Raw genomic sequence first — 24,313 nt, 5'->3', positions numbered from 1 at the left:
GAGAAAATGTCATTACCGGACATCTTGGAACTGAGCATTTGTACAGGATGGAACATCTGTCAGCAGATCTCAGGAAACTGGAAGCAAAGATTTTTCTTAGGCTTAAGGTTCGTAATCCTGATATTGTTCCTCAGAAGGCATTTCATAAGCCTCTCTGTCAGGATCCAAGGGCATATCTTCCAGAATTCCTTCCTGGGAGGCTCCTTCTTCACTCGGGCTAATATGAAGGTGTCAGCAGGGCTGCACTTCTTTCAGGAGGTTCTAGAATAGAAATCATTTCCTTGTGTGTTCCAGCTTCCTATGTTTGCCCACATTCCTTGGCATATGGCTTTTCACGGAAAGCCAGCAATGGCTGTTCCAGTCTTTCTCCAGTGTCATCACTTTACAGCAGACTATTTTATCTAGTAAAATGGACTGCTGTCACAGTCTTGTGTAGGAGATGAAGCTCATTAATTAGCCTAGCCTGACTTCCTGGTTGCCTCTTAAACATCTGTGATTGTCTAAACTGCTGTCTTTGTTCACAGTTGCTCCCAGTAGTTGAGGGTATGTCATGACCTGTCAGTGTCCAAAAGGAGAGGATCACAGTCAGCACCTATACACAGGCTGATAAGAAGATGGACTGCCAGGCAACAGGTAAGGATGTATGTAGTCAAACTGCTTCCAAGGAGAAACTGGGAGATGTACGTTTTTATCTGCTCCCTCTGTGCTGAGCCTGGGTGTATAGCCACAGGGGGTGTTCCTGCACCCATTTAAAAACTGTTTGTTTCTTTACTATAATCTTGTGGAACTTGTAAATGCAAGTCCCATAAGCTATCACAGCTGGGTGATGGGGGCCTGTCCCTTAGGTGGCAGATATAAAAGCTGGACTGCTAGATGTGTGGACAAGCTCCTTCCTGGGAGATACTTGCAAGCTGGATTTATTGTTGGCATAAAGTTGGGGGGAGAAGGTGAGGAAAGTACCCATCAGCTCTTCTGGGGTCCAGAAGATCACAGTCAACACCTAGATGGTGGTAATTAGAAGCCAGACCCTCAGCCAACAGCTTGTGAGGTATGTAGTCAAACTCCTTCCAGAGAAAGACTGGGAGATGGGCATTTTTGCCTGCTCCCTCTGCACTGAAAGGTGGGTGCTAACCACAAATACCTCCATGTCCATTAACATATGCTTCTTTGTTTGCTATAGTCCCGTAGGACTTATGAATGCAAGATGTACTAGCTATCAGAGCTATGAGATTTAGGGCATATCCCTCCCTCGCATGGCAGCCATAAAAGTTGGGACACTAGATGTCTGTGCAAGGGAGATGCTGGCGACCTGGTTTTATTGTTGGAGTGAACCAGAAGGAGAAGGTTGGAAGTGTGTCCACTGACTCCCCCAGGGTCCGGGGAGGATCACAGCCAGTATACCCAGACGCATGCCAATTAGAAGCTAGACCTTCAGGCAGCAGCTTGTAAAGTATGTAGTCAACCTCCTTCAGAGAAAGACTGGGAGACAGGCATTTTTTCCTGTTCTCTCTATGCTGAACCCTATGGGGACAGCCATGATGAATGCTTGTGCTCACGCTATGCTCCCATTAAGAACTGCTTCTTTGTTTGCTACAGTCCTGTGGGACTCATGAATGCAAGCCCAGATGGCTTTCGGAGGTAGATGTTTTAGGAGCCCACTCCTCAGGTGGGAGTCTCTAAAGCCAGGGCACTAAATGTGTGGTCCAAAGCCTTCAATCCGCAGGGAGAAGCTGGGACTTGGGGGTTCCCTCCTGACTGTATGGCACTGGGCTGGGGGTGGGGTTTATGGCAAGAATGTGTCTCATTCTTTTCTACCTGTTTCAATGTGGGTATTTTCTCATTTGCTCAATGTGTAGGAGTCACTCAGCTAGCTCCTGGATTTTTCTCAGAGGGAATTGCTCCATGTGTAGCTGTACATTCAATGCATCTGTGTGAGGAAGGAAATTCAGAAGCCTGCTATGTCACTATCTTGGTCCCAGTCCATACTGAGGTTTTGAATGTTTGTCTTCATTCTTTTTTTTTTTTATTTTATTTTTTATTTTTGGCTGCATTGGGTCTTCCTTGCTGCATGCGGGCTTTCTCTACTTGCAGCGAGTGGCAGCTACTCTCCGTTGCAGTGCGCAGGCTTCTCATTGCAGTGGCTTCTCTTGTTGCGGAGCATGGGCTCTAGGCACGCAGGCTTCAGTAGTTGCAGCACGTGGCTTCACTAGTTGTGGCTCGCGGGCTCTAGAGCACAGGCTCAGTAGTTGTGGCACACAGGCTTAGTTGCTCCATGGCAAATGGGATCTTCCTGGACCAGGGATCGAATCCATGTCCCGTGCATTGGCAGGCGGATTCTTAACCACTGTGCCACCAGGGAAGTCATGTCTTCATTCTTTTCAGTTGAGAATTCTATTTCAGTCTGTTTTTTTAAAGTTGAGAATATTTCATTATTTGGTATAGAGTAATATTTACATTATGATCCATTTAAGTCATAGAATTTGACCCAGGGTTTCTTCCTCTGAGATACTGCCAATACAGTAATAATATATTTCCATGCATTTATTTCTGCAAATAAATCATATCTAGACATTTTTCTATAGGGAGAATAAGGTAATGTCAGCTACTCACTCAAAAAAAACTTATAAAAACCACAATGAAATATCACCACATACCTATTAGAACAATTAAAATAAAAAATAGTGACAATAGTTAATGCTATTGAGGCTGCAGAGAAGCTGAATCTCTCAAAACACTGCTGCTAAGAATCTGAGAAAAATAGCCTGGCAGTTTCTTGCAAAATTAAATATGCACTAACCACATAACCCAGCAATCGTACTCTCGGGCATTTATCCTAAAAAATGAAACCCTATGTTCACACAAAACTTGTACACAGATGTTTATAACAGCTTTACTCCTAAAAGCAAAATACTGCAAACAAACCAAATGTCCTTCAGTGGGGTAAAGTTGAACAAACCCTGCACATCCATAAGATAGAATACTACTCAGCCATAAAAAGATATGCAACATCCTCTGTTGACCTCAAGAGCATTAAATATAGTGAAAAAAGTCAACCTCTTCATCTTCCTCTGTGTGACACATTTAAACTATAATTAATCAATTACCTCTACAGGGTCTATCTCAGTCTACGAACATTTTTGCTACTGTGAATTAGTCTCTCAAGGATCCTCTCAAGGTGCTGACACAAATGAATCTATGGACTTTTCACAAGGGATGGGTGATGAGCTGCACAACCTAAGAAAGCTTTTCCTTGGTATACAACATTATTAATAATATTTCTTAAATTTGACTGCATTTGATTCGTAAAAATGATTTCCACACGTTAGCAGATATTCCTTTCAGTATTTTCAATCTGTAATCTAGATTCTCTGAGTGCTCTGAGGATAGGAATAGCGTCAAAAGTTCCAGCAAAGTTCTTATACTTTTCGCATTACACCTAAAGTTTATCAAAAACTTGGCATTTTTCCACATGAAATTTTTTTAAGGTTTTAAAATTTGAAATTTTCATTTTTTATAATTATAAGCATACTTTTTTTTAACCAATGTTTATCTTTAATTTTGCTACAAAAGCCCCTTGGAATATAAAATTTACTTAATTTTTACAGAAGATTTTGAAGGACTGCTATTTCATTTATTAATAGATTCTCCTTTAATGTCGTTGTAATATTAAAAACTAAAATGATAGGAACACTGAAAATGTCCCATCCTTATATTCCAGAGGTAGGTTTTTCTACTACTTCAACCATGCCATCAACTCTGTCCCCTGCATTTCACACAGCTCTTAGTCCCAATCAACTCAATGAATAACCTTCTTCAGGGCAGTACATCTTAACCCATTTCTTTAAGGTGGATTTACCAGACGCCTACCTAAGAGGCAAACAATATCAACTTTATTCTTCACCTTTTCCCTCCTTTGCTGTTCTCACACATAACAATATACACACAACACCTATTTTCTGCATTTGACTAAAGAGCTTAATAATTGAGACCAAAAGAAGGAAAATAAAGAAACTGCACAACCAATACCCACTTACCAGGGCTTCCCTGGTGGTGCAGTGGTTGAGAATCCACCTGCCATTGCAGGGGACATGGGTTCGAGACCTGGTACGGGAAGATCCCACATGCTGCGAGCAACTAAGCCTGTGCACCACAACTACTGAGCCTGCGCTCTAGAACCCACAAGGCACAACTACTGAGCTCGCGTGTCACAACTACTGAAGCCCACATGCCTAGAGCCCATGCTCTACAACAAGAGAAACCACTGTAATGAGAAGCCCGCGTACCAGAACAAAGAGTAGACCCACTCGCCACAACTAGAGAAAGCGCGTGTGCAGCAACAAAGACCCAACACAGCCAAAAATAAAATTAAGTAATTAATTTAAAAATACCCACTTATCAGTAAAATAACTCCAAAATACCATTGAAATTAAAGAATAATTGTAGAGATTAAGTAATTAAATAGATCTTAGGATAGAAGTGGTAATAGGAGAGACAAAGGGTAGCAGACAGTAGATTCATGAAAGAAAAAGCAGTGAGCAGAAGATACACAGGGAAGGCAGTGGCTTTCTTTTGTTGTATGCCTGTTACATATTGAATTTTCTCCTCAAAACTTAAAAAGGAACACAAAACTTGCAAACACATAAAAATCAATAATTGCAAAGACAATGACAGAAACTTCATACTTGTATGGTGATGGCCAAGTACTGGGATCCTGAAGCACCACTCCAAGGGCATAAAGGACAAGAGTCTGCAAAAAAAAATTAGTTATTCAAGGTCTAACAGAGACAAAAAGATGCCCAGAAAGCCAACTTATCTAAATGCTCTTTTAATATAGATAGTGAATAAAAAATAAAAAATAAAATAACAGAAGAAAACACAGGCCATTATTTTGGTGATCTCACAGTGGGAAGGATGAGCATGTCAAAAAATATCGAAGCCATAAAGGAATAACAAACTTCACTACATGAAAATTTAAAACCCGTATCCAGTAAAAATAAAACAAAAAACACACCATAAAACAAGTAGAAGATAAATAACAGACAGAAAAAAAAATTTGCCATATAAGTGACAGAATTAATATGTATAATATACAAAAAGACATATAAACTCACTAGAAAGAAGTTAAAGGAAATACAAACTGTTAATATATATATGGAAAGCTGTTCAATCTCTCCAATGATCAGGGGAAAGCAAATTAAGAGACAATTTTTCATATAAGATTCATAAATCCAGATGTGGTAAGAATATGGAAAGGAAAAACATTCTCATACACTGTTGCTCAAAGTATAAACTGCCTTGTAGAGGGCAATTTAAATTTTACACACATGTGCTGTTTGGCCCCCAAACTCCTTTTCTAAGGCTCTCGCAATACCAGTACAAGTATACAATTTGTAAAAATGAAAAAAATTAACGTCAATCTAAATTTCCATCAATGGGGACTGCTTAAATAAATTACGGTACATTCATACAATGCAATACTATGCGTCCATTAAAAATAATGAGTTGGATCCATAGTAAGTGCCAGTTGTATCGATTGCCATGGTACACTCAATAAAAGAAAATTAAAGAATACACAGACTACTCTTTCACATATGAATTTGGTTTTTAAAATACATACATATACATGTATATACACACACAGAGTAATACATATATACAGAAAAAGACCTACAAAATAAACACTAAACTATTCACAGTAGTACGTGTGGAGAAATGAGCCTTTCTTTTATATTGTTTGAACTTTAAAACAAGCACATATTATTTTGTCATTTAAAACACTTGTCTTTGATTTAACAATAGGCAACATTTATTGGACACTTTAAACAATAAAATTTAAAAACACACACTAACAGAGTTGAAAAGAATAACTGAATGGGTTAAGTATACCAAATGTTTCCTACCTCCCTAGGAATGATAAATTTGTCAATCTTTCCTTCAATATCTTGAAGCCGGGCAGAAACTGGGGTCAGTCTGGCAGTCCGAACAGTTTCACAAAGTACTTGCCGACAATACCTGTTTAAAAAAAATTTTTTTTTGAAGATCTTTATTTTGGGAGAGGCAGTTTGAAATGTATATACATTTTAAAGTGTCATTCAACAATTTTCATAACCTTCCTAATTTGAAATAGTCATAATTCTTATTTGCTTAAAATACATTACATATTAGAGGTATATAAAGTCCAGGTTGAGTAAGGATTTAAACAAATAAAAACAACTTTAAAAGTACCAGAAGAAAACTCGAAACAGTATTTTTAAAATTTTTGAGTAGAAATGCCTTTTTTTTTTTTCTTTGCGGTACGCGGGCCTCTCACTGTTGTGGCCTCTCCCGTTGCAGAGCGCAGGCTCAGCGGCCATGGCTCACGGGCCTAGTTGCTCCGCGGCATGTGGGATCTTCCCGGACCGGGGCACAAACCCGTGTCCCCTGCATCGGCAGGCGGACTCTCAACCACTGCGCCACCAGGGAAGCCCCCAACGTCTTTTATTTTTAATAAAGGATTTAATAAAAATTTTAATAAAAGACTTTTCTACTTAAAAATTATAAAAATACTGAAACAATGAAGGATACCATAAAGAAAAACACAAATATTGAATGATATGACTATGGAAGTTTTTTTTTCATTCTTGCAATCATCATAAGTAAAATTAAAAGCTAAGTAGGAAAAATATTTACAGTAAATATATCCTTAATGCATCAAAGCTCTTTAAAAATTCATAATTAAAATGATCAAATACCCCAATAGAAATATGGACAGAAAATATAAAAAGCAAACCACAAAAACAAAGAAAAAATGCAAATGGCCTGGAAACCTAAGAAATGATACTCAACCTCATTAACAATGGAAAGATTGCCAATCAAAGCGAATTTTTTTACCTGCCAGATTAGCAAAGATGAACAAGAGTACTGTCACAGACAAACACTAACAAAAAATAAGGAAAAGGACATTCATATTCAGTTGGTGGAAGTATAAATTGGTACAACCTTTCTGAAGGATAACTTGGCAATATATATGAAAATATGAAGTGTGCCTCCCAATGAGAATAAAAGTTAAAATGTATTGAAATCTTGCTATGAGCCAGTTCTGTTAAATACTTTCTATGCAGTATCTCATTTAATCCTTACAAGAAACTCATGGATGCTATTAGTTTTTAATTTTACAGATTTTAAAAATGAGGCAATTGTTTAAAAGTGTACTGCAGGTAAGTGGTATTGGTAGGATTCAAACCCAAGTCTGTTACTCCATAGCCCCTAATCGTAAACACTACACTATTGCATATACTCTTAAATAATAATCTCATACAATGCAATACTATGCATCCATTAAAAATAACGAGTTGGATCCATAGTAAATGCCAGTTGAACCTTATTAATAGAAACAATCAGAAATATCAGCAAAGATGTAAGCATTGGAATGCTGATTTTTGTAATTTCTAAAAGCAACAAAAACAAGAGGAAACATCCTTTCCTCTTTGAGCAAATATTTTTTGGGTACCTACTACATTAGAAGCACTGCATTAGATATTGAGCTACAACAGTGAACAAGACAGATACCCTCAAAGAATTTCAAAGTCTACTTGGCAGGGGAAGGGACGGAGGAAGGGACATCAAGAATGAACAATTAAAAAGCCACAGTATATTAAAAACGTAAATACAAAGAAAAAAAGGCAGAGTATAAAATAAATGTAGTTTATGATATGTAAATTATACTTCAATAAAGTTGATTAAAAATGATGGATGGCAAAGAAGTCAATGTCAGATCTCCTCAGTTTAGTTTAACATGGCTCTTCTGCACAACCAGTTGAGTGTATTCCTAGAAACAGGGCTTCTTATTTAGGGTGCTATAGTCAGGAAGGCTTTGAAATTACTAGTGGAGTTGCTCCATTCCAGAAATTTCTCTGTTCTGGTTTCAGTGAATATAACAGCTCACAAATTATCTGATGATATTAACTGGAATTTTATAATAGTTCTCTCCAGCCTCTCTTTAACCTCTACTTCCTCTGTGGCCATAAAGTAAAAGAAGTAAAAAAAAAAAAGGGCACAGTAACTGTTATGATAAAGGAAGTTCAGGGTGTTAGGGGACACATGGCAAGAGCACCTAACTAGAGAAAGGACTTTGCAGAGAAATAAACACTTAGGCTGAGACCTGTAGAAAAAACTGGAGTTAGCTAGAGGAGGGAGGAAGAGAGAATCTCGACAAAAGCCAGAAGATAAAAAAGAGTGCTTTACATTTGAAGAAACAAAAGAATTTCAATACAGCTGAATCCAAGGGTATGAAGAGACACAAGTAATGAGAAAAGGTGGGAGAGGAATGCAAGGCCTAGCTCCTGAAATGCCTTATAAGCTAAGCTGGTGAGTTTAAATTTTATCTTAAGGGCAACCAGAAGTCACTGAAGGATGTTAAGTCGGGGAGTCTGATCAGATATGACTCCCCAGATATAGAAAGATGACTAGCACAGTGATTCTCAACTTTGGCTACACATTAGAATCACCTGAGAAGCTTCTGAAAATTTCTGATGCCAAGAGATTGTTGGTTTGGGATTGGTCACAGGTTATGTGTATTTTTAAAGTAGTTGAAGCGATTACAGTGTACAGTCACAGGCTCCAACAGCAATCTGGAGAATGCATAGGAGGGAAGCAAATCCAAGGTTGTTGAAATATCCCAGACAAGTTGATGGTGCTCTAGGCAGTGGGGGCAATGGAAAGAACTAAAACTAAACTTCCAACTAAATGTTATTTGGAAAGCAAAATCAACAGAACTTAGTCACTGATTGGATGTGGAGTTACTATAGCACATTTAGAGAAAAAATGGAATTTACAGAAGAGTTACATGTTTTGTATTTTTAAATGGTTTTAATTTTTTTGTGTTAAATACATATGTATATATGCATAGAAAAAGTCCGGAAAAACAATACAGATAGTTAACAATTATTATCTCTTTTACAAAGGACATTCACCTTCCACTTCATACACTTCTGTATTATAAAAACTTCAAAAAACAAGTATGTGGGAGGGAGGGAGATGTAAGAGGGAAGAGATATGGGGATATATGTATAGCTGATTCACTCTGTTATAAAGTAGAAACTAACACACCATTGTAAAGCAATTATACTCCAATAAATGTTAAAAAATTTAAAAAATAAATTAAGAAAAACAAGTATGTATTACTTTTAAAATTGTAATAAAGCTTCCTACATTTTAAAGAATTGGTAACAAAAGTCTCCCTGTGAAACCCATAGCTTAGAGTTCTTTCCAATGGCTGTATCCCTATCTTCTTTTCTATAGTTGAAAGATGATCCAAGGTAAGGGTGCTTACTACCCAGTCTCAGACTTCCAACCCCCTAAGAAGTCACAGCTGTTATTTTTAAAAATCTTTTAAATTAAGGTATCACTTACATACAAAAAAAAGTATCTAGGGGCTTCCCTGGTGGCGGAGTGGTTGAGAGTCCGCTTGCCGATGCAGGGGACACGGGTTCGTGTCCCGGTCCGGGAAGATCCCACACGCCGCGGAGCGGCTGGGCCCGTGAGCCATGGCCGCTGAGCCTGCGCGTCCGGAGCCTGTGCTCCGCAACGGGAGAGGCCACAACAGTGAGAGGCCTGCGTACCGCAAAAAAAAAATAGTATCTATTTTACCTGTACAGTTTGATGAATTTTAGTAATTGTATATAATTGTGTGAACATAACCACAAGAAAGATACAGAGCATTTCCCTCACCCTATAAAACTTTCCTCATGATCCTTTGTAATTGATCCCCTCCCCATTTCTGGCCCCAGACAACCACTGATCTACTTTCTATCACAATAGTTTTGCTTTTTCTAGAATTTCACCTAAATGAAACGTATTGTAGGCAGTTTTTGTGTTTGATTTTTTTTTTTACTTAGCATAAAGAGATTTATCCGTGTTGTTGTGTGTATTGATATTGTGTTACTTTTCGTTACTTGGTAACATTTCCTTGTATAGATATAACACAATTTATCTATTTACCAGTTGATGAACATTTGGACTACTTCCAGTTTTTGCTATCATAAATAGTATTACTATAAATGTTTGCATACAGGTCTCTGTGTGACATATGTTTTCATTTCTCTCGGGTAAATGCCTAGGAGAACTGCTGAGTCATATGGTATGTTTAACTTCATAAGATCCTGCCACATTGTTTTCTAACAGAACTGTACCATCCTGCATTTGTACCAACAAGGTGTGGTGGATGTTCCACTTATTAGATATCACTGATACTATTTTTTTTTTTTTTTTTGCGGTATGCGGGCCTCTCACTGTTGTTGCCTCTCCCGCTGCGGAGCACAGGCTCCGGACGCACAGGCTCAGCGGCCATGGCTCACGGGCCCAGGCGCTCCACGGCATGTGGGATCCTCCTGGACCGGGGCACGAACCCGTGTCCCCTGCATTGGCAGAAGGACTTTCAACCACTGCGCCACCAGGGAAGCCCACTGATACTATTTTATACAGGCTCATGTAAAGGTTTCCCAAAAGTACCTTAAGATTTTAAAAAGCAAGTTATCTATTAAAATCTGTATGTAAATACTTTAAGTCCTGTAAAAATATATAGCTTTCCTAGATATTAGCATTAGCTTTAAATTAGATAAACCCACTCAAATTTACCCTTTAATGATCTCCTCTTTCCTCTTATTGTGTTCTTACCTGAGCTCCTCAATGTTCTCTGGAGTTACAGGTCCCTTCCCAAAAACTTGGTCTATCTCTTCATATAGTTTTTTCTGAACTTCTTCATAGGTAGTTAAAAAACAGACTGCCCAGGTACACACTAAGCGAAAATTTATATTAATAACAATGAAAGCAGCTAATTCATAGTTTGGGTGCAGAATAAGAAACAAATTTATAATTTTTTGGTATTTTCCTTTTTTCTGATACAAAAGATACATAAATGCTACCAAAAGATAAAACAAGACTGTTCACAAGATTTGTACTTCATTGAACAGAACATGAATATTTACAGAATATTCCCAAAAAGAGATAGTGAAATCTAGATTTCTTTCTTAAAACTGGCAAGTAATCAAAGGCACTTAATACATTTTACCTTAGATAAAATAGTAATGATAATAAATAAACTTCACATCTGGGGAAGTGTTAAATGTTGGTAACTGTGATGAACTGTTTGGTTCAATCGACCTTGTAAAATCAAAAAATTGATTTATCTGGGCTTCCCTGGTGGCACAGTGGTTGCGAGTCCGCCTGCAGACGCAGGGGACACGGGTTCGTGCCCCGGTTTGGGAAGATCCCACATGCCGCGGAGCGGCTGGGCCCGTGAGCCATGGCCGATGGGCCTGCACGTCCGGAGCCTGTGCTCCGCAACGGGAGAGGCCACGACAGTGAGAGGCCCATGTACCGCAAAAAAAAAAAAAAAAAAAAATTGATTTATCAATTTCCTCAGGAGCTTTAATTAAATGATTCATACAAATCAAAATAGCAGGAGATTTACCTACAAATCATTACTCTAAATTTTTACTTGTAAAGGTAGATACACTGGTTCAAGAACTGAGACCGATTATTGCTTAGGACAGTGGTTCTCAAAACTCTTCTGAGAGGTTGCTGATGGCACAACCCCACCATCCACAGATCCTGACTCAGTAGGTTTAGGGTGTGGTCCAGGGTTCTATATTTCTAACAAATACCACAATTACTTTGATGAACATCAACACTGGAAGATCACTAGCTTATGGCTTACTTTTGCTTAAAATGGCTATGGATTATAATAGCCATGGGGAAATCAAAAGGTAAGAAAATTAATTACATGATGAACATAAAACAGAGGAAACAGTAGTTATATTCCCTTTAGGAATCCACTGGGATTACAACTGTTCAAATGGAACCATCCAGACACATAATATCTCTTTCCCTAGACTATGCTTGATATGACTCTATGTACAGCTCTACTTTTTCTATGTCAAGTACTTCTTAAAATGCATTTAATAATTTCTACTTCTGCTTATTAATTATCTCTTTCCTGAGCTAAAGGGCTGGCTTAAATTTATCTCAAAGTTAATTTTTTTAAATGTTCGCCAAAGTCACTTATCATCCAATTCCAATGCCTGGAAAATACGTAATTCACTTTCTGCACTAAATATTATCAATAAAATCAACAGCTACCTCATGCTCAATTATTTTGATAATTTACTCACACCCAGAGTTCATAAAACACATAGGAGTAGCGGACCTTAACTTTTTCCTACATATGTTTCTTTATTATGGCTTTTGAGTGAACTGCAGAATTTCTATTTCACAAGTGATATGAAAACTTACGTGGACAGTGTACAATATGTACATGTATGCAATTTTACAACAATATGTAGTAATATATAATATTGAAAGATTTAGCACAAGTATTTGCATACAGTAGGCACTCATATACACTGATTGACTAGATTATCACTTAAAATTAATTTAACTGTATATACTTAATAACCTCAAACATTGGTTCTTTTGTACAACTCTATTAAAGAGTATGACAGAGGGGATAGCTTTAAAATGGGATTTTAAGCCACTTAATGTTCTTTAATTATACTATTGAATCAAGACACCATTTTATAGTTGAAAGATACCTTGGAGGTCACCCTTATTTTAGAAAAGGAAAGAAATGCAGAGTTCAGTATCTTGCTCTAGGCTAAGACTTGCTAAGTCGCAGAGGAGGGACTTTAATTAAGGTTTCCTGCCGATCTTGACTCTCAAAATTTCAGAGGTGCCTTAAAAAATAACCAACCCACATGCAAAGAAATAGCAATACTCTGAAAATTCCCCCTAAAAACTGCAAAAAAGATTAAAATATTAAATCAACCTTGGAAATGGTCACTTTTTATGGTATCCAGAGTATAAATGATTCAGATTTTTTGAAGGTCTTCAGCAAAGATATATTTTAATGTAATAAATTTTTAAACAAGTATTTAAAAGGTTTGATACATTATATCTGACACATGCTTACCTAAATTCCATTTAATCTATAATATCTGGACATGTCTAGATATCAAAAATTTTACAAAGAAGAAATACAGAATGTTTACATTTATACTCATCCTTTTTAAAATTTTCTTAAACTGAAAGAGTTGTGAGTGAAATCCTTCAAGTTAACATAAATTCTTTAGATTTTAAACTGATGTTTTAATATCTCCTTTAGCATTTTATGTCAGTATATTTTTATGGATATACAAATTTTTACAAATACTGTATAAACAAATGGTAGTCTGATAAACTAAAAACCAGAAAGGAAACTAGAAATATATCACCCATTTTAGAATTTTAAATAATAATCACCTTCAATTCCACCAAGAGAAGAGTTCTTTTTAAATCATGATTTCTGTGGCCTATATCCTCTGCTGGTAGGTCTTAATAATAGCAGACTAGATTGAAGACAAAGTGAAAAGCCACAGCAGGAAATTGAAAAGCTCACAGCTCTGGCTGGAAAGGTGTCAATAGCAGTTCATTTTAAAGGCACTAACTAGAATTCACAATCCATAAACTGTGTCAAGAAATTTATGGCAATGTTCAGAGGTGGCACAGAGCATCTGGGGTTTAAAAAAAAAAAAAAAGGTGCCTGTGTGAATCAAGCCTTTCAAACAAGAATAAAAAAAGAAGAACGAAGGGAAATTATAAAGAGGTCTTGCAAACAGTGTTTCCTTTATTTTAGAATAGCTTTATCCTTGTATATTTTATAACCTATCTCAAACAGAAATCAATTTATACTTACATTTTGCAGTTATTATGCAACTGGCCAGAGAAAATATCATACTGTCTTCTAGGATCTAGGAAACAAAACTAAGTTTAGAAAGTGTGAAATGTAAGGTGGCCTATATTAGGCCCTAGTAAAATCACCTAGAATACAAAATGGGAGTTAAGGAAAGGGAAAACATGTTATTTCTTTATGAGGTTTTCACTTAAAGAAAATCTATATAATGAAAAAACCAACAGAAACACTGCACTGCATTTTTGATACAGTGAACACTTACCCAGTAATATTACTGGCTCATGATACATCAAACAAACTGGTTCAGTGCTATTGTTCTAGCTTGGCCTAGAGCAGAACGAAGACTCAGGAACAGTGAAGAGCCTGCCACTGTCCTGGATCCTGATATAATTTCTGCACCCACACACACCCAGAAAACCGCTTTTGTCTATGAGCACTTGCATGCATAGAGTAGGGCAGAAGATTCCTACATTGAACAGGTAGGTGTGGCAGTAACAGCTCCACTCCTGTCCTTTGCCTGACAACACCACAAACACACAATATCCCAGTGGTGTGCTGGGGTGACAGACACACTGGGAACAAGCCAAGCTGCCACACCTGGTAATGTAGGCAGAGCAGCTTAGTCAGTACAGGCTTATCCAAGTCCTCCTCTTTTACAGTCAGAGAACTTTGGTTCGATATTTGCTTACTCAAATATTAAATACTATATAGTTGCTTCAAAGAACTAAATAACAGGAGACTAAATACTAAATACTATTTCTGGATGATGTACAATAAAAAAGAAAAAAGGGGCTTCCCTGGTGGCGCAGTGGTTGAGAGTCCGCTTGCCGATGCAGGGGACACGGGTTCGTGCCCCGGGAAGATCCCACATGCCGCGGAGCGGCTGGGCCCATGAGCCATGGCTGCTGAGCCTGCGCGTCCGGAGCCTGTGCTCCGCAACAGGAGAGGCCACAACAGTGAGAGGCCCGCGTACCACAAAAAAAAAAAAGAAAAAAGCCATTGAATTCTAGGAGGGAGTCTGGGTTAATTAAAGTGGATAAAAAGCACACTCTATACATGTCTGATTATCTTTTGTTTGATAAACATTTAACAATTACATCACCTGTTGGTCATTAAGGTCCCCCTGTACTAAGGAGTCAATGAAAATATGTTCACTGAAGTTCCTTCCTTTTCGTTCTTTTATGATTTTCTTTAAAATAGATTCCAGTTGCATAAGGGCTTAGAGAAGAAAAACAAGAAAAGATTTTAGAATATAAGCATTTGTGAGGACTGAACATTTTTCTGTATCTCTACAATGTTCCTATGTGCAGAATAAAACTTTCAAAGTTAAAAGTAGTAACCAATAATGCTTTAAAAGCTAATTTATGTTTAAACTCATCCACTTACTTTTCTTCTTTTTGCTAAATTTAACACATACACCAAAAAGTGAATAAAACATACACGCACAATTTAACAAACAACTGTAAATCAAACACCCAGATCGAGAAATAGAACAATGCTAGCCCCTTAAAGGCCTTTTACACATATATCCCTCCCCTGGTGTTATTCACCTTCCTTCTAAATTCTGTCCTCTTAACTCCATTGTTCTCCCAAATCAGCACTCATTTAGAGACTGAAACAGATGTGAAATAATCAGAAAAGTAAACTTCTGACATTTGGAAGATTAATCCAACTATCAAGAAAATTATCCACAGATTTCTCAGGCCCCACCTTACTTGACCTATCATAGCATCTGATGCTGGTCACTTACTCTGTAGGAAGAACTTTTTCATTTGGCTCCTAGGATTCCACACTCTCCTGGACTCCACACTTTCCTCCCACTTTACTGCCAGCTCATTCTCAGTATCCTTTGTCGATTCCTTCTCACCTCTCAAATTTCTTAATGACGGAATGCCCAAGGTCAGGGATCTCTTTTCTTGGACCTCTCCTCTTTTTCTATTTATATTCATTACCTTGGTGATCACCATTCTCAAAGCTTTAAGTACAATCTATGTACTGAACACTTCCAAATTTATATTTCCATTTAGGATCTCTTTCCCCTGAACTTCAGTTTCATATAACTGACAATCAACTCACATCTCCACTTCAATGTCTGAAGCATACTAAACATAAACATATCCAAAACTGAAGTCGTGATCTTTCGCCTCAAAACTGGATCTTTCTACAGTCTGTCCCATCTTATTTCCTATTAACTTCATTTTCCAATTACTCAGGCCTAAAACTCTGGTGTCTCCTTCTCTCTTATACCCCATATCTAATCTGGCAGTCAATGTTGGTGGCTCTAACCTTCAAAATACAGAATTAATCTCTCTTACTCTTTTTAAAAAAATTTTATATTTTCTGCTACCCGTCACCTAGTCCAAGCCACATTATTTTTCTTGCCTGGTTCATTGCAGTAGCCCCCTAATTAGTCTCCCTGCTTCTGCTCTGAGCCCCTTTATGACAGCAGCCATAGTAATCCTTTAAAAATATGACTCAGATTCATAATTCTGCTCAGAATCTTCCAGTGGCTTCTTCCTATCTCATAGTAGCAACCTAGTCACACCTAAGCCAGACAAAATCTGTTCCATCCCCCCAATCTTTCTGGTATCATTTCCTTCTATTTTTCTTCTGACTCATTTCACTCCAGGCATACAGCTCCCTGATGTACCTCAAATACATCAGGAAGAATCCTACCTCAAGGATTTTGCAACTACTTGTTGTGGATATACACATGATCTGCATGGACTGGTTTCCCTATCTCTTGCAAGTGTTTGCTCAAGTCACCTAATCTTGGTGAGGCCTTTCCTAATAATCTCCCCACCCCTAGCACTTCCTATCCCCCTTCCTGATTTAATTTTCTCCATAGCAACTTTCATCTTTTAACACACTATTCAGTTTACTTATTCAGGTTCTCATCTGCCTCTTGCCACTAGAATGTGGTGCCACAAGGAGAGGAATTTTTGTTTGTTTTGTTCACTGACACTTCCCCAGGACGAAAAACATACCAGGATATTCTAGATCTTCATTATTTATAGAATTGAAGGAGTCTAGTAACACGTTAGTGATTAAAATGAGAAATTGTTAATACTGCACTGCAATGGTTCACAAACTTTGCTTACATTACAATCACCTAGGAAGCTTTTTTTTAAAAAAATCATAAAATATAAACCACACCTTGTACCAATTAAATCTGAATATTCAGGAGCGAAAGTCAAGCTTCAAAAAAGTTTAAAAGATTCAATGTGTAGCAAAGTTTGGGAACTACTGCTGTACATTCTCTATCCTACAAGTACGTGAGGATAATCTGGAGAGCTTTTATTTAAAAAAAAAAAAAAAAAAAGATATGACAACCAAAGCACCTCTATCCCATATTCTGAATAAACTGATTTAGGGTGGGGCCTGATCTTCAATATTTTTTGTTTTGTTCTAAGTTCCCAAAGTGATTCTAATGTACAGACCAGGTTGAGAATTACTTACTTAAAACAGAAGAAGTGACCCAGCCATGAGTTTCCACTCATATAAATACCAAAACATAATCATTTTCAATAAAAGCTCAAATTTGATCTATGCCCATGTTACAGTTCAAGGAGCATATCATACTAGACAACCTACTTTTATTTAGAATCAAAGAATATAAATTATTAATTTTCCTTTTATATAAATTAAAACCAATATTTGTAAAATACATTTTTTATTAAGGGTAATTAATCCAAATGCATCCATCAAGATAGTCAGAATGGTAGGCTAGCAGATAGCAGAAAACGTGTCCATTAAATTGGCTTTTCTAGACTTACGCTGGAACTGAAGGAATCACCAGAATGGTAAACCCCAAGAGGACAGGGATTTTATTTTTTTTTTGCGGTACACGGGCCTCTCACTGTTGTGGCCTCTCCCGTTGCAGAGCACAGGCTCCGGACACGCAGGCCCAGCGGCCATGGCTCACGGGCCCAGCTGCATGTGGCGACATGGCGGATCTTCCTGGACCGGGGCACAAACCCGAGTCCCCTGCATCGGCAGGCGGACTCTCAACCACTGCGCCACCAGGGAAGCCCGGGGACACGGATTTTTTGTCTCCTATACATACATAGAATAGTGCCTAGCATATACAGGCCTCAATAAATATTTGTTGAAAGAATGAAGGAAGAGAATCTTGGGAAGCAATACTATTATCCATGAAAAATAATCCATTATTCCAATACAGCCTATGTATTTTAATTTGCCCTGCTTACTTCCAAAACAAAAATTGCAGCAGCTCAGAATAAACGTATTAAAGGATAACAATCATTAAATTACTGACAGAAGATATAATACAAAAGAAAAAAGGGGGGGCTTCCCTGGTGGCGCAGTGGTTGAGAGTCCGCCGGCCGATGCAGGGGACGCGGGTTCATGCCCCGGTCCGGGAAGATCCCACATGCCACGGAGTAGCTGGGCCCGTGAGCCATGGCCGCTGAGCCTGGGCGTCCAGAGCCTGTGCTCCGCAACGGGAGAGGCCACAACAGTGAGAGGACCACGTACCTCAAAAAAAAAAAAAAAAAAAAGAAAAAAGGGGGAACACACGTTGGGGCCCATCTTAAACTAAAATTGCTATTTTTCTGTGTAGATTTTATAAAGTTGTAACCAATGCTAAATAGTTTTGAAAATATCTTTACTCAATGTTATAATGGCCAAGAATATTTTTATGTTGCTACATTTCTTACAGATTTATCATGTTGATATTATTTCCTTAAAAATTCCTATATTGTTGTATATTTAGTTTTTTCGGTTTTCTACTTGTAGAAATAGCATTACAAAAAAATTCATGAATATTTTCTTATTTTAGATAATTTCACTCATTTATGACTCTTAACTTGTATTTTTAAATTACTTTCCCAGGATTGTATCCCTGACACTTTGCATTAATCCTGTAGGCTATACCAGCTCTCCAGCACCCTCATTCTGCAGTGAGTGCTAGTTTATTTACTAATTCACTGCTTTTTCCTTTCTTTTAAGAAAAACTTTCACAATAGGAAATGTAGGAAAAAAACATAAAGGGCCGGGAAGATGGCGGAAGAGTAAGACACGAAGATCACCTTCCTCCCCACATACACACCAGAAATACATCTACACGTGTAACAACTCCTACAGAACACCTACTGAACGCTGGCAGAAGACCTCACACCTCCCAAAAGGCAAAACACCCCCCACGTACCTGGGTAGGGCAAAAGAAAAAAGAATAAACAGAGACAAAAAGATAGGGACGGGACCTGCACCAGTGGGAGGGAGCAGAGAAGGAGGAAAGGTTTCCACACAGTAGGAGCCCCTTCGCGGGCGGAGACTGCGGGTGGCTCAGGGGGAAAGCTTCGGAACCGCGGAGGAGAGCACAGCAACAGGGGTGCGGAGGGCAAAGCGGAGAGATTCCCGCACAGAGGATCGGTGCCGACCGGCACTCACCAGCCTGAGAGGCTTGTCTGCTCACCCTCCAGGGAGGGCAGGGCTGGGAGGTGAGGCTCCGGCTTCAGTTGGAGCGCCAGGAGAAGACTGGGATTGGCGGTGTGAACACAGCCTGCAGGGGGTTAGTGCACCCCAACTAGCCGGCAGGGAGTCCGGGGAAAAGTCTGGAGCTCTCAAAGAGGCAAGAGACTTTTTCTTCCCTCTTTGTTTCCTGCTGCGTGAGGAGAGGGGATTAAGAGCGCTGCTTAAAGGAACTCCAGAGATGGGCGCGAGCTGCGGCTAAAAGCGCGGACCCCAGAGATTGGCATGAGACGCTAAGGCTGCAGCTGACGCCACCAAGAAGCCTGTGTGCGAGCACAGGTCACTATCCATGCCCCCCTTACGGGGAACCTGTGCAGCCCGCCACTGCCAAGGTCCCGTGATCCAGGGACAACTTCCCCGGGAGAACGCACGGTGCGCCTCAGGCTGGTGCAACGTCAGGCCGGCCTCAGCCGCTGCAGGCTCGCCCCGTACTCCGTACCCCTCCCTCCCCATGGCCTGAGTAAGACAGAGTCGCCGAATCAGCAGCTCCTTTAACCCCGTCCTGTCTGAGGGAAGAACAGACGCCCTCCTGCAACCTACACGCAGAGGCATGTCCAAATCCAAAGCTGAGCCCCTGGGAGCTGTGAAAACAAAGAAGAGAAAGGGAAATCTCTCCCAGCAGCCTCAGAAATAGCGGATTAAAGCACCACAATCAACTTGATGTACCCTGCATCTGTGGAATACATGAATAGACAAGGAATCATCCCAAACTGAGGAGGTGGACTTTGAGAGCAAGATTTATGATTTTTTCCCCTTTTCCTCTTTTTGTGAGTGTGTATGTGTATGCTTCTGTGTGAGATTTTGTCTGTATAGCTTTGCTTCCACCACTTGTCCAAGGGTTCTATCCGTCCGTTTTTAAAAAAATTTTTTTCTCTTAATAATTATTTTATTTTAATAACTTTATTATATTTTAAATTACTTTATTTTATTGTACTTTATCGTCTTTCCCTTTTCCTCTGAGCCATATGGATGCTGCAGCCAGGAGTCGGTGCTGTGCCTCTGAGGTGGGAGAGCCAACTTTAGGACACTGGTCCACAAGAGACCTCCCAGCTCCACATAATATCAAAGGGCGAGAATGTCCCAGAGATCTCCATCTCAACACCAGCACCCAGCTTCACTCAACGACCAGCAACCTACAGTGCTGGACATCCTATGCCAAACAACTAGCAAGACAGGAACACAACCCCATCCATTAGCAGAGAGGCTGCCTAAAATCATAAGCCCACAGACACCGCAAAACACACCACCAGACGTGGACCTGCCCACCAGAAAGACAAGATCCAGCCTCATCCACCAGAACACAGGCACTAGTCCCCTCCACCAGGAAGCCTATACAACCCACTGAACCAACCTTAGCCACTGGGGACAGACACCAAAAACAACGGGAACTACAAACCTGCAGCCTGCAAAAAGGAGACCCCAAACACAGTAAGATAAGCAAAATGAGAAGACAGAAAAACACACAGCAGATAAAGGAGCAAGATAAAAACCCACCAGACCTAACAAATGAAGAGGAAATAGGCAGTCTACCTGAAAGAGAATTCAGAATAATGATAGTAAGGATGATCCAAAACCTTGGAAACAGAAGAGACAAAATGCAAGAAACATTTAACAAGGACCTAGAAGAACTAAAGATGAAACAAACAACGATGAACAACACAATAAATGAAATTAAAAATACTCTAGGTGGGATCAATAGCAGAATAACTGAGGCAGAAAAACAGATAAGTGATCTAAAAGATAAAATAGTGGAAATAAATACTGCAGATCAGAATAAAGAAAAAGGAATGAAAAGAACTGAGGACAGTCTCAGAGACCTCTGGGACAACATTAAACACACCAACATTCAAATTATAGGGGTTCCAGAAGAAGAAAAGAAAAAGAAAGGGACTGAGAAAATATTTGAAGAGATTATAGTTGAAAACTTCCATAATATGGGAAAGGAAATTGTTAATCGTGGCCAGGAAGCCCAGAGAGTCCCATACAGGATAAATCCAAGGAGAAATACGCCAAGACACATATTAATCAAGCTGTCAAAAATTAAATACAAAGAAAACATATTAAAAGCAGCAAGGGAAAAATAACACACAAGTGAATCCCCATAAGGTTAACAGCTGATCTTTCAGCAGAAACTCTGCAAGCCAGAAGGGACTGGCAGGACATATTTAAAGTGATGAAGGAGAAAAACCTGCAACCAAGATTACTCTACCCAGCAAGGATCTCATTCAGATTTGATGGAGAAATTAAAACCTTTACAGATAAGCAAAAGCTGAGAGAGTTCAGCACCACCAAACCAGCTCTACAACTGCTAAAGGAACTTCTCTAGGCAAGAAACACAAGAGAAGGAAAAGACCTACAATAATGAACCCGAAACAGCTAAGAAAATGGGAATAGGAACATACATGTCGATAATTACCTTAAATGTAAATGGAATAAATGCTCACACCAAAAGACACAGATTGGCTGAATGGATACAAAAACAAGACCCATATCTTTCCTGTCTACGAGAGACCCACTTCAGACCTAGAGACACATACAGACTGAAAGTAAGGGGATGGAAAAAGATATTTCATGCAAATGGAAACAGAAAGAAAGCTGGAGTAGCATTCTCATATCAGACAAAATAGACTTTAAAATAAAGACTATTAGAAGAGACAAAGAAGGACACTACATAATGATCAAGGTATTGATCCAAGAAGAAAATATAACAATTGTAAATATTTGTGCACCCAACATAGGAGCACCTCAATACATAAGGCAAATACTAACAGCCATAAAAGGGGAAATCGACAGTAACACATTCATAGTAGGGGACTTTAACACCCCACTTTCACCAATGGACAGATCATCCGAAATGAAAATAAATAAGGAAACACAAGCTTTAGATGATACATTAAACAAGAGGGACTTAATTGATATTTATAGGACATTCCATCCAAAAACAACAGAATACATGTTTTTCACAAGTGCTCATGGAACATTCTCCAGAATAGATCATATCTTGGGTCACAAATCAAGCCTTGGTAAATTTAAGAAAATTGAAATTGTATCAAGTATCTTTTCTGACCACAATGCTATGAGACTAGATATCAATTACAGGAAAAGATCTGTAAAATATACAAACACATGGAGGCTAAACAATACACTACTTAACAACGAAGTGATCACTGAAGAAATCAAAGAGGAAATCAAAGAATACCTAGAAACAACTGACAATGGAAACACGACGACCCAAAATCTATGGGATGCAGCCAAAGCAGTTCTAAGAGGGAAGTTTATAGCAATACAATCCTACCTTAAGAAACAGGAAACATCTCGAATAAACAACCTAACCTTGCACCTAAAGCAACTAGAGAAAGAAGAACAAAAAAACCACAAAATTAGCAGAAGGAAAGAAATCATAAACATCAGATCAGAAATAAATGAAAAAGAAATGAAGGAAAAAATAGCAAAGATCAATAAAACTAAAAGCTGATCCTTTGAGAAGATAAACAAAATTGATAAACCATTAGCCAGACTCATCAAGAAAAAAACGAAGAAGACTCAAATCAGTAGAATTAGAAATGAAAAAGGAGAAGTAACAACTGACACTGAAGAAATACAAAGGATTGTGAGTGATTACAAGCAACTCTATGCCAATAAAATGGACAACCTGGAAGAAATGGACAAATTCTTGGAAATGCACAACCTGCCAAGACTGAATCAGGAAGAAATAGAAAATATGAACAGACCAATCACAAGCACTGAAATTGAAACTGTGATTAAAAATCTTCGAACGAACAAAAGCCCAGGACCAGATGGCTTCACAGACGAATTCTATCAAACATTTAGAGAAGAGCTAACATCTATCCTTCTCAGACTCTTCCAAAATATAGCAGAGGGAGGAACACTCCCAAACTCATTCTACGAGGCCACCATCACCCTGATACCAAAACCAGACAAGGATGTCATAAAGAAGGAGAACTACAGGCCAATATCACTGATGAACATAGATGTAAAAATCCTCAACAAAATACTAGCAAACAGAATCTAGCAGCACATTAAACCAATCATACACCATGATCAAGTGGAGTGTATTCCAGGAATGCAAGGATTCTTCAATATACACAAATCAATCAACGTGATACATATTAACAAACTGAAGGAGAAAAACCATATGATAATGTCAATAGATGCAGAGAAAGCCTGACAAAATTCAACACCCATTTATGATAAAAACCCTGCAGAAAGTAGGCACAGATGGAACTTTCTTCAACATAATAAAGGCCATATATGACAAACCCACAGCCAACATCATCCTCAATGGTGAAAAACTGAAAGCATTTCCACTAAGATCAGGAACAAGACAAGGTTGCCCACTCTCACCACTCTTATTCAACATAGTTTTGGAAGTTTTAGCCACAGCAACCAGAGAAGAAAAGGAAATAAAAGGAATCCAAATTGGAAAAGAAGAGTAAAGCTGTCACTGTTTGCACATGACATGATACTATACATAGAGAATCCTAAAGATGCTACCAGAAAACTACTAGAGCTAATCAATGAATTTGGTAAAGTAGCAGGATACAAAATTAATGCACAGAAATCTCTGGCATTCCTATACACTAACGATGAAAAATCTGAAAGTGAAATCAAGAAAACACTCCCATTTACCATTGGAACAAAAAGAATGAAATATCTAGGAATAAACCTACCTAAGGAGACAAAAGACCTATATGCAGAAAATTATAAGACACTGATGAAAGAAATTAAACATAATACAAATAGATGGAGAGATATACCATGTTCTTGGATGGGAAGAATCAACACTGTGAAAATGACTCTACTATCCAAAGCAATCTACAGATTCAATGCAATCCCTATCAAACTACCACTGGCATTTTTCACAGAACTAGAACAAAAAATTTCACAATTTGTATGGAAACACAAAAGACCCCGAATAGCCAAAGCAATCTTGAGAACGAAAAACGGAGCTGGAGGAATCAGGCTCCCTGACTTCAGACTATACTACAAAGCTACAGTAATCAAGACAGTATGGTACTGGCACAAAAACAGAAAGACAGATCAATGGAACAGCATAGAAAGTCCAGATATAAACCCACGCACATATCGTCACCT

General features: G+C 38.6%; 1 protein-coding gene across 2 annotated transcripts in view; it reads right to left on the bottom strand.

The window, feature by feature from the left end:
- Positions 1 to 24,313, bottom strand: part of CYP20A1 (cytochrome P450 family 20 subfamily A member 1) — an 80,516-nt gene that overhangs the window by 19,233 nt on the left and 36,970 nt on the right. For both annotated transcript variants that reach the window (XM_082840818.1, XM_082840817.1), the window contains exons 7-11: positions 14,808 to 14,923; positions 13,709 to 13,763; positions 10,654 to 10,774; positions 5,901 to 6,012; positions 4,683 to 4,747 (exon numbers count right to left, since the gene is read on the bottom strand). In XM_082840818.1, the coding sequence (XP_082696944.1) occupies positions 4,683 to 4,747; positions 5,901 to 6,012; positions 10,654 to 10,774; positions 13,709 to 13,763; positions 14,808 to 14,923 (469 nt within the window). The remainder of the gene's footprint in view (positions 1 to 4,682; positions 4,748 to 5,900; positions 6,013 to 10,653; positions 10,775 to 13,708; positions 13,764 to 14,807; positions 14,924 to 24,313) is intronic.

Source organism: Leucopleurus acutus, assembly GCF_964270905.1.
Source record: "Leucopleurus acutus genome assembly, chromosome: 6".
NCBI lineage: Eukaryota > Metazoa > Chordata > Mammalia > Artiodactyla > Delphinidae > Leucopleurus > Leucopleurus acutus.
This window is presented reverse-complemented; position numbering and strand designations above follow the sequence as displayed.